General features: G+C 40.5%; 1 protein-coding gene across 2 annotated transcripts in view; it reads right to left on the bottom strand.

The window, feature by feature from the left end:
- nrxn2a (neurexin 2a) overlaps positions 1-12279 on the bottom strand; it is a 166647-nt gene that overhangs the window by 82852 nt on the left and 71516 nt on the right. For both annotated transcript variants that reach the window (XM_058087433.1, XM_058087434.1), the window contains 4 exons: positions 10813-11242; positions 9068-9451; positions 5447-5650; positions 1372-1398 (listed from right to left, as the gene is read on the bottom strand). In XM_058087433.1, the coding sequence (XP_057943416.1) occupies positions 1372-1398; positions 5447-5650; positions 9068-9451; positions 10813-11242 (1045 nt within the window). The remainder of the gene's footprint in view (positions 1-1371; positions 1399-5446; positions 5651-9067; positions 9452-10812; positions 11243-12279) is intronic.

The raw sequence follows: 12279 nt of genomic DNA, 5'->3' as shown, positions 1-12279 counted from the left end.
AGGCAGACTCTTCTTACGCAAGTAAATGTCTGGTGATGCAGAATGACTGCTTAGATTCAAACACGTATTCATTTGGATTTGCATAATAGTATTCAACTCGACATATCATGATTTAAGCAGCTATAAATAGATCGTCATTCACCACTGAGAGAGACGGCTTTAAATGGAATGAATTGGCAGCAAGCACTGCTATCTTCCTCCTGATGGCCCCGATAATCTTGTCTCATACTCATCTATTGATCAGACGCACAGCATTATAATCTCTAGCTCTTCTGCTGGAGTGGGATTAGTAACACGGCTGCATGTCTAAACTGAGGATAAGTCGGGCTTTTGTCACAAAAGATAAATGCCTTTTACTGATGCTATTATTGTCAGACATCAGTAATGGGAGCTAATTAGTCACAGGAGTATATTGGATGCCATGTGTGGCTATATTTGATTTTTTTTTTTTTTACACTAAAATGTAGCGCAGATAAAGGGAACAGCATAGCTTGCCACAGAAACGTCCACAACATTAGGTACGCTTCCATGTTTAATGTCTTTAAAAAAACATTATAGCAAGAAAGTAAATTATAATAATTCATTCATTCATTTTCTATACCGCCAGAGGGTCGTGGGCGTGCTGGAGCCTATCCCAGCTGTCTTCAGGCGAAATGCGGGGTACACCCTGGACTGGTCGCCAGCCAATCACAGGGCACATATAGACAAACAACCATTCACACTCACATTCATACCTATGGATAATTTGGAGTCTCCAATTAACCTAGCATGTTTTTGGAATGTGGGAGGAAACCGGAGTACCCGGACAAAATCCACGCATGCACGAGGAGAACATGCAAACTACACACAGAGATGCCCAAGGGTGAAATCAAACTCGGGTCTCAAAGCTGTGTGGCGTGCGTGCTAAATTATAATAATAAATAAAGAAATGAAAAAATACTAAATAATCAATCATACTGCTACTACAACTGGTAATAATACTTGTACTGAGTATTGTGGCAGACGTACACATTTTTTACTATTATTATTAAACTGTAGGGCACATTTTAATGGTATTATTATCATTAATAATAATGATGATAATAATAATGGTTTTAGATTATTTTGACATGTTTGATATGTTATGTTTCTATATAACACTATTTAGGTGCATTACAGGGACAAAATATTAGAAACACCTCGCAGTATGATGTGCAGTACCGCAATACTACACATATGATTCAGAACAACGGATTGTGCAGTTGTACCTAATATTCTGTATGGTGAGAGCATCAAATAAACCGCAGGGCACAATGATGTTAGCTTCACATAAGACCAGATGTGTATTTGTTGTGAATCACAATAGTGTAGATAATGGTAAGAGACACTTACTGAGATTACAGTCTATCCTGATACAATCTGGTGAGAAAGAGAGTGAGATGGTGAGGTTAACAGAAGGAAATCAAAAAAGGGAGGAGAGCATATTTCACATCCTTCATGGTACAATTCTGCAGAACACGTCAGTGCTTCTCAGAGCCCACCATCCGGGGACAGCGTCGAGAGTCTAAAGCGCCACTTTCCTCCCTCCCCGCTGTGCAAATGGCATTAAGAGAAGAAACAGTGAGTGAAAGGAAACATCTCAGCGTGCACGGCGGCGGAATGGAGCCGATCAATGAGCGCTTTGAAAGAAGAGGTGAGACGCTCTTGTTGTGACCGCCTCTGATTGGGTCGCTTAGATTCAGGGAGTGGATTGCAGTTACCATGACGATACTTGCTGTGGGGATGGCGCAGTATAGAGCGGCTACACATTTTGGTGAGCAAAATGTATGAGGCTGATCACAAAAGCCTAAATTGGAAGCAGATAAGAGTCTGTGTGGAGGTAATAGTCAAAACAAATAAAACACCCCCATAAACTCCAGACATCACAGACCTTGTCAGAGGTCATGTGTTAATAAAGACCAGTCCTTCTTGTACACTCATTGGGGACTTTATTAGTTACCTCTGTATAATGTCATGAGATCCAATGTAATAATTTATCATCAATATCTTATTGTTGGGGGTGGTTCAGTTTGCTGAATAATAATGTACCTTGCCTTTATTGTGTGTATATTTCTAGTCTTGCATTCTTATTCTTCTCCTCCATCCAACCCTGTCTTCTGCATCTGTCTCTCTCACACCAACTACCCTCATGTCCTCCTTCACTACATCCATAAACCTCCTCTTTGGTCTTCCTGTACGCCTCCTACCTGGCAGCTCTAAACGCAGCATCCTTCTACCAATATATTCACTATCTCTCCTCTGGACATGTCCCAACCATCTCAGTCTGGCCTCTCTGACTTTATCTCCAAGGCATCTAACATGTAATGTCCCTCTGATATACTCCTTCCTGATCCTATCCATCCTGGTCACTCCCAATGAGAACCTCAGCATCCTCATGTATGCTACCTCCAGTTCCGCTTCCTGTCTTTTCCTTGCATATATGTTTTAATTGTATTTATAAATTAGAATTTATATTCATCTAGTACTATGCAATACATCTCAGCTGCAAATGTATGCCCTCTACTCAGAGATTATAATACATCCTGGGCCCCCCTACTACATGATAAACAGGTTTTCTGGAGCTTGCTCAGAGTAGGACCTAAAAATCAATTCATCTGGCCTTTAAACTGAAGTGAGGTTTTTCTTTATTTTTCACAAGCTTCTGTGTCTCCGCTGAACTGCTCCGGGTCTCCCACGGGGAACTACAACCACAATAGTGAATATACAGTATTGTTGTTGGTAATAATAACCACTGAGCATATTTGATTGGCTGTAGATCTCATTACATTGTGCAAGTGTACCTAATAAAATAAAATTAAATTAAATTCAAATTAATTAAACTACATTTGACATGTTTGATGATGTCCATATTTGTAAATTGACATCAAGCAAGCACACATTATTGCATATATAGTTTTTTCTTTTCCAAAATGTTCTCTTAAACCAACCGAGCTCCTTCTTCACCCTTGCACTCAAGTGAGCTGAGATGTCTCCTGCGCTGAAGCAGTTTTGCACATTAAATGCAGAGGAAAGAGGCGATTTGCACCACCTGCAGCCACGCTGAACCTGACACCGTGGTCAGCTGCCATTTGCTTGAGCCTAGAAGCGCTTAATGTCATCTAAAATCCTATATATAATTCACCCGGTCTGGAAATAGACCCACTCACTAATTATTTGCATGTTGTGAATAATGAAACCGATGCAAAGTGCATGAATATGTTACGTCACGTGGCTGAGGAGTGCTCTCGAGCTGTCAACCATCACAGAGCAGTGGATACAGACAGCCAGAGACCACAGCGCTTTATTTTAATATGGATGTCTTTGTGTGTGTGTGTGTGTGTGGCACCCCGAGCCCAGCTTGGCGACTCTAAACTTGACAGGCCTCTATATGTGAAACAGCTGAGTACGTACGATGGCCAGATGTGCGTTTTAAAAGCAATATGTGGTGCGTGATGATGAATGTGGTCTCTGACTGCCTTCTCCTTGAACTGCAGACAAGCCATTGAAGGGCTGAAAGAGCTGAGAGACGGTCAGACCCACACGGATCTGACCACTGCATGAACTCAGAAAGATAGAGAGAGAGAGACAGACAAGTGAGCGTGAGACAGGCAGAGATAGAGAGGAGACCACAGTTGCTTAAAAAGGCAACAATCCCTTGTGTTATTATAACTACATCATAACACTAAAATATTTAAAAGCTTAAGTGCTGCACTCCAATTTTTGGACACAATTTTGATTGCATGAATGCTGAGACAAACAACTATTATTTTTTTGATTTATTAAAAAAATGTGAAATGTGAAATGGCTGAGCAGTGCAACCTACATTTTAAAGCGCATGCAAAGGTAGATAAAGCTAATGGACGCTGACCACCAATGATAATTTCAGCCATGGTTAAATTGTTCCAGACCCACCTATGATAAGTTGGATTCCTTAAAAAGGAATATGAGTTAGCTAACAACAGACATTGGAAATACCTATTTTGAGCCATTTACATAACTCACTTGTATATTAACCAAGCTACGATGATTTTGTTATTGTACAGAACTCTAAATAAGCCGCTATGAGTCCAAAGAAGGTGGCGGACAACAGTGACATTCCAAGGCCACTCTTGAATTCAAGAAAAGAAGTCATCGCAAAGTTCGAAGATGGCTTCCATGTTCCCGCTCTCAGTAGTATTGCCTGGAAGCCCTCATCAACAATCAAACAAGTACCATCGTGAAGAATAGCAATGTAATCAAGTGAGCTAATGTTGCAAAACAGTGATCACAAACCATGGAGGGTTCAGAAGCCGTTGCTGTTATGGATCAACTGCTTGTGAGAGCTAGCCTGTTTCAGCGGCGAGGATGCAACGTCTGCATTGATTGAGTCTGTTGATGAATTTAAAGCAAGCTTAGGCTTGTTCTACAATTTTCAGGCACGCAGAATTTTCGTTTTCAGGCATGCAGATAAACTTTGAGAAGGTATAATGATGTTAAATGTTCCATTTCCATTCCATTTAACATCATTCCATTTTAGATGACATGCTTGTGGCTTTGTTCTATGAACTTAAAACTGTGCATGTTAAAAAGCCTTGAACAGGGATAGATTAGATAGATTGCATAGATTATTAGCAAAATATATTCATTCATTCATTCAATTTCTACCGCTTTTTCCTCACGAGTGTCAAAAAATATATATATATATAATAAATATATAATATATATATATAATAAATATTTAAAAATTAAAATGGATTGCCCTCCAAGCATAATCGCCTCTGCCTTCCTCTTTGCCAAACGTGATGTTCAGTTGGATGTCAACATTTGTCATTTGTCAAATCAATTTCTGCATGGAACTATAAGTGTTGTCTATAAAATGTGTTTTGTGGGTCTGGAACAGAATCAACGGATTTGCTTTTTTGGGAAAATTTGCTTTGGTTAGACTCCGTTTTGGTTTGAGTCGGACATTCCAGAACACATTAATAACACTAACCAATTGGGTCATTTAGGCATTTTTATGCTTGAAAATGCTTAATTTAGGCAAAAGGTAGATAACGTTTGCTAAAATATAATTTTTGTTATGTATTTTATATATTCATATTCAACCTTGAAATATTTATTCATAAATATATTTTGGAAAAACCATGCTAGAGTGAAACAGAAACACTTGAAGCGCAAAACAACATACTCATGGCTATCATCATCCGTATTTATCAATAAAAGCCCCAATCTCTTGTGTGCTGTGATTCATTACTGAAGGTCAATTTAAGAGAAAAAATAAGAAGGGATGTGTGTCCCATTTAAATCAACTGTAGCTGTACAGTATGAGGATGGAATGGGAGAGTGTGACAGCAGACTAATATCAAGAGACCACTGGCTGGAGTGACTCTTCCTGCAAAAAGGTCAGCTGAGATATTATCTGCTGGCTTATCTGCTGATGCAGCATTACCCAAGTTGACCGTCAGCTTGAGTCGGCCTGCGTCCAGCTCCACGCGCAGGGTGTCTGCTGACTGCTGAGACGTGGTGGCCATCAGCAGCCCAAAGGCCCTGTGGGACATGAAACGCAGGGACACGTCCTCGGCCTCTGTGTGCAGCGACCTGGGCAGCATCACCTTCAGGTACATGCTACCGTCGTAGCTCACCACTGTGGCGTCTGTGTAGTGACAACATAGGGGTTTTAAGCATGGCAACAAAGCAGGGTGTAAGCAACCATATTTTGGTTAAGTAGTATGTCACAAAAATAACTATAGTACACCCCTCACATTCAGTAACCATGTATTATTGACACAATAATGGCTGTGCCTTTACTTTCAGTGGCTAGTGTTTCCACACTTATTCCTGCACATAACTGGAGTGAAGAAGAGTCTTTTAATAAACTACAATAATTTCAAACACAATTTGAATGTGCCTGCATGGTCTATAGAAGGAAAACTATCCCAATTTTGTTTCACATTAATTCCAAGGTCCAGATTAAGACATTTTCAACCATTTTCTTGATCATTTTTGAGCAACTCACAAAACATATGTATTTATTATTAGAGTTTTTGTAAGAGCAGACGCCTGGGTAATCATCCAACCCCATCACCAAACCCTTTTCCCAAAATACAAGCACTTTTCAAAACTCAAAACACACCATCAATATTCAAACAATATGGGGATTAGGTAAATGCATGATTTCAAATTTACATTGCAGTTTTCCTCATGTGCAGCAGATGGCAGAAGAGGCCTGATGCATTTTTAGACAGTAAGCACAAACAGCATGCAATCAGATTTCTGACAGTCTGAAAAGTCATCATCACCAAGTGATACAAGAAGACATGGGGGTGGTGAATGGGGGGTTTCCATATATCCCTCATACTAGTCGCTGCAGTGCAATTTGGCCCCTCTGTGCGGAAACAATCTGCATGAAAATGAAGAGTGATTCACGCCAATGAAGCAGCACTGTTCCCATTATAAGACACTCAAAAGCTCTGGCAACCGCATGATACTGATAATTCTTTAATAAACCACTTGAGCTGGGAATTTTAGGTATAAATGGCTGTGGTGAAATGGGGTCTGCTCCTGCCTTGTGCATGAGGATGTGGTAATATACAAAATTACTTTGTATTCACCATTTGTTTTTTTTTCCCCTTTGTGAAGATTTTAAAATTAAATTACATTTATATTTCATATTCCATAACTTGAAGATTTTGTGTACTGTATGCTGCATTCATGTTGTTGTTCCGCTATATATTCAGTCCAGAGTTAACCAAATTGCTATCATTAGCTGCCAGCAAACATAACTAAAGCACATGTGTGTGTGATGTCACCTGGAAGAGGTGTCAAGCTGTCAATCTGAAGCCACTGAGGTTTTACAAACTAGTGTTGATTCTCGCGGCAATACTGGACAAAGTGTGTCTCTTCTCAGCTCAATACGGGTGTTGGTAACCCTATGTGACACAGCACACATGTAGGGTATGCCGCCGCATGCCTATTGGGTTTTTGGGATGGGCTTTGCAAGGCATTTATTGGCATATGCCGGAGACATGTTTGATCAATGTTTGACCTGGTGAATAAAGCATTTGCCACAAAGTAGCTACGTTTACATATGTAATTTCCAAATGGACCATTCCGAATGACTTTTCCGAAAACAATGGTATACATGGAAAGGAATATTCCAATCTCTTGCGCTGCTATAATCAAACAGAATAGTTAATAGGGCATGCCCAGTAAAACGTAAACATCAACATTACGTGATACCCCAAGTTTTTCTTTCATTTATTAGAATAACTCGGTATTGCAAGTTTTTCGTCCGTTCAGTCTTGAAATTTACTTTGGATCAAAGACCAACTTTTCGCAGCAGTCCATGTCCATTTTTAAAACTGAAGAACGTCTCAAGCTGCGTGTTACGTCATATCTGAGCATGAGCTGAAAGAACGCACCCGGGATAAATTTAAACAGGAAAAGATCAAATTCAATCTTGCTAATATTTTATAATTAAACTCAAGACATGTTTTATATAGATATATATTTTCATAAAAACTGGACTTGTGAATAAAGTATAGAAGGGTTTAGATTCTGTTCCACAGATGGCGGTAATGCACACCGAAAGCTGCTTGCCAACCGCCAATAAACCACAGAAGAAGAAAAACCCGAAGAAGAACCGCACCCTGTGGGTACAAGGTACCTCAATCCGATTGAGGAAAGGAATATTCCACCCATGTGAATCCGATTTTATGTTCATTCGGATTGGCCCTTTTCTTTCGGAATGAGGTGTATACAAAGGTTACATTCTTTCTGTTTGAGCAAATAAACCAAATGCAATTGGAATATTTGGGTCCATGTATACGTGGGTATTGTTACATTGCGAAGTTTAGTATAACTACTGATTAGTTTGTCATATCATTAGATAAATATTGATCGTGAACTGCTTCAGATGATGTTATAGTGTGGCAATTAGTCGTATACCCTATTTTCCGGACTATAAGTCTCTTTTTTTCATAGGTTGGCTGTTCCTGCGACTTATACTCCAGAACGACTTCTAAATGAAAAAACTGTTTATGTTACATAAACACTGGGCACCTTTTTTGTTCATGTTTGTTTTTTGTGTATTGTGTTAATGTTAGAACTTGCCTTCCAACAGGATGTAATGTCTGTTTTGGTGAAGTAGTTTGTAAAATAAATTACCCGCAAAAAATGCGACTTATACTCCAGTGTGACTTATGTATGTTTTTTTCTACCTAATTATGCATTTTTGGCCTTGTGCGACTTATACTCCGGAGCAACTTATAGCCCAGAAAATACGGTAATTGTATATGAAAACTTGATGGGGAGTTGTATTATTATTGATGGTATTGGTATGGCAGAAATCTTACAGGAATCGCGGTAAATGCTAACATTGCCCTATGTGGGCGACTGTGGTGCCAAACACTGACATGACATATTATTACGATCATTATTGTTTTGGTTTTTAATACTGGCTCTCATGGTGTCCGTCAAAAAAAAAAAAAATTGTTTATGAATAAATATCTGTATTTACGTAGGTGAAATAAAAAAAAACATTATTTGTCTGCATTTTTTTTACACATTCTCTCATTAGTTTGTTGAGATACTGTCTGCCATGTTTTGTTGTTTTGCGCCAATTCTCAGTCAGCCCGGTACGCACCACAGGAATGTCCAAAAGCATGGTTTTATGGAATGCAGCATTTTCAGAAGCACAACAAAACAGAACTAGGCCGTACAGATTTCTCATGCTGCCCTTTTAGGCAACAAATTAGCTGGACCTGAATGACTTCAACAATCTTCTAGATGTGTTTAAATCAGTTCATTGAACATTTTGCTTCAAGGCTAACTGGAATGCGTTAAAAGTATCAAATGACAAATCAACTTGTTATACCCCCCTCTGTTACTATTAATAGAAATATGTGCAGGGGGCCTGTGTTTTAAGACTGTTTTCTTCTTTCTAGGCACTTCCCAGCCACTGCATAGCAAAGGTGATGAATAAAATACAAGCCAAAGTGTGATAAAAGCTTTGCAGAGGTATTTTTTTGTGCACTTATTCATCCATTTCTCCCCTCTCAGATGCTCTTACCTTTCTCACAGTTGGGCCCCAGGTAGCCGGTGCCATTACAGTCACAAACATGGCGGTTCCAGCCCTCTCTGCAGTGGCCGCCGTTAGCGCACGTGTCTCGGCCACACCTGACGTGAGTCTCCCTGGTACATAAGCTGCTGACACCTGTGGTGCCCTGAACCTCGGCCAGCCTCCACAGGTTGCGGCTCTGGCCGTCAATAAAGAGATCCCGCACGCAGCCCACGTAGCCGAGGCCCAGGGTGGCAGTCCACACCTCAGGAGGGAGCATGAGGCCTTGGCGGTCGTCCGGTAGACCCCCGAGGTACATGTCACCATCCAGGTCAAGGATCTCGCTGCCTTCATTTGTAGCAAACGGGATGCTCTTGCTGTTCACTGAAATAAAGCCTGCGGGGATGGAATTACAGCATGAGTCAACTTACACTTATGCAATGTTTTACATGTGGGAAATGACGGCAGGTGTGTGTGGGCTGTGCAAAGCAAGGAAGACGTAGGATTGAGGAAGTGGGCACTCGTCTTTACTCTTCTTTTTTCCCCTCAAGTGTAAATAAAGTGTTCTGTCCTGTCTCGGGGGGATGTAAACCAAATTTTGCTCTTGATTTTTTTTCTTGAACTTGAATAGAAACAGTAGTAGAGAGTAAGTGTGTCATTTGAAATAGAAATACAATACATACACACCAGGTTTATTATTGTGGCTATGTTTTGCAGTTGGTATATCGTACATCCTATTTCTCAACAAATCAAACCAAAAAGTCTCAGAGGTCCAAGTGTATTTGAAATGCGTATGCATTGTGGTGGTGGTGGGGGGGGGGGGGGGGGGGGTTTGTGGGACTTTTAAATCCCAAAGGTATGCACTTGTCCAATGTAACGATGCCATATGCCATACTAAACAAAAGAAAAGAAAATGTCCTGTTTTTCACTGTTTTAATTGGGCCATTAAATTCAGCAACGGCACCTGAAATGCCCAAGTTCTCATTTTCATGCCATTTTTTTTCAATAATATTTTATAATAGAACAATTTTCTATACTCTATATTTCTCTATAAGTTAGTCTATTTGCTGAAAGCAATGCGGCAGGCTTTATTTTAAGATGTGTAGTGAAGCCTGTTTTTTTTTTTAAACAAAGCTGTCCTCCGTGATGTGGTGCGAAGCAGTATCATATCCACAAGGAAGAAGGTTTTTTTTCTTTATGACGTCATGAAAACCCAGAACTCCAAAAGCAAACGTTTGAAACATCATTTCTCAACAGCGGAACAAAAAAAGTGAGGGTGATGTTTGGTGATCATAAACAGGTTCGAGGGACACATACTACTATTATAACATCACTAAAACGTCCATTTAGCACATAATAAGGGACCTTTAAATTGTGGATATGCACCTACAGTAATATTATATATATAGGAAGTAATAATAAGGTAGACATGTGGTTGGAAATGATTATATGGCCGTTTGTGCAAAAAAAACAAAAAAAAACAAATGTGAAACTGTCATACATATATTACAGTAGCTAAAAATATCAAAGTAATTAAAAATCCCACTGCATATGCATGCATGTTTCACTGCAGTGGGGGAAAAAAATGGCAAGGGCACAGCACGGTGACTGTATCCGAGCTGGCATATGGTGACTTCACAGCTTGGAAATCTTTGTATGCGGCCGCTAAGAGCAGAGAAACACAGTAACAGAAGCAGACAGAGAGCCTCCCCTGCCTCCTCAAATACACATTATCTTGATTTTTTTTTTTTTCTTACCATTGCGCCCTTTTCTCTGGAAGTCCACGTGGCACCACTCGCCATCATCCAGCCTCTTGTTGCTGGCTTTCATCTTGATGCTGCCAGAGCCCATATCCATGACCAGGTAGAGAAAGCCATCCATCAGCTCCATGGCGAAGAAGTCGGCCCTGGGCGTGCTCTCAGGCAGCGCCCCCAGCAGGCTGCCGTGGCTGAACAGCAGCAAACCGCTGGGCTCTGTGGTGCGGAAGTCCAGCGATATGGTGCCTGTCTTCTTTGTGTTCCACCTGGGCAGTGTCAGGTAGGCAGACGGCGTGTCAAAGGTGACCGGCTCCAGGGCCTCCACGCTCTCGCAGCTGAACGTCAAGTCGCCATGGATACTTATTTTTGGGTCCCGCTGCTCAGCCAGCCGTGACAGCTCCAGTCGGAATTCATTATTCTTGTAGACCACCTGATAAATGAGAGAGATGTCGTGGTGAGGTGACAGCTGCGCCCCGGCAATTCATCCGCTCACAAAGTTTAGATATTACTCATCAATAAATAAAACAATGAATAAAACACGTACACAGGCAAACACACACACACACATCCCTGCAATATTCACAAGGACACCATGAAGACGGCATCTTTACTTAGCTCAAATAGGATGAAGGAGTACTAAAAAGCTGTGCATTTTAAATTTTCTCCAAAAACAAGAAAGCAAGGAGCTATTAAATGCATAAAGTATTAAAAAGCCCAGTCAGTGTGAATCGGTACAACTACTATTTTACAAAAAAAATGTTTGAATTGGATCTCATTACAGTGTGCCAGTGTTCTTAATTAGGGGTATTTAATTGATTTAAGAGGTTAATTTCAGTAAGATAAGCTGTACGTTTGCACATGACAAATATGTAGCAACTCCCAAATGGAATAGAGGTTAAATCTACCGTAAAATAGGTAGACTTTTCAAGGTCAGCACACAATTCAATAATTAACAAGTATTTAGAAGCACGGCCGAGCTCACAAAGCAGAAGGGTAGTTGATTTCTCAGCAGTGCCTGCAGACTCCCTCTATTTTATTTTTACTTTCATATCTAATGACAGGAAAAGGTGGAAAACATATTAAGGCAAAACAGACATAAATTCAATAGCACAGCGCCAATGAAAGCATGTCATTGCTGCAGCATCCCTGTGTGACTTTCTCCTGTGTTGTTATTGCTTTGTGTTTAGGCCTCATCAATATGCACAGCAGGATAACAAAAAAACCTTGTCTCATTTCACTTGAAGTCACCCGGTGTGTTATCTGCCACATCACTGTGCCACCAGTCAGCGCCGGAGGTGACACACCACGCTGAACAGAGGACTTACAGACTGGCTGTACGGTGATATGAGCCAATATCACACTTCACACTGCCTCGCCGTGACTAATTAAGCTAAGCCGGAATCAGATGGTGAAACTGACCATTTAGAAATGAGGGAAAGTCATCATGTTTTTTTCATTGGCGATTGA

The sequence above is a fragment of the Doryrhamphus excisus genome, chromosome 11 (assembly GCF_030265055.1).
Source record: "Doryrhamphus excisus isolate RoL2022-K1 chromosome 11, RoL_Dexc_1.0, whole genome shotgun sequence".
Taxonomy (NCBI): domain Eukaryota; kingdom Metazoa; phylum Chordata; class Actinopteri; order Syngnathiformes; family Syngnathidae; genus Doryrhamphus; species Doryrhamphus excisus.
This window is presented reverse-complemented; position numbering and strand designations above follow the sequence as displayed.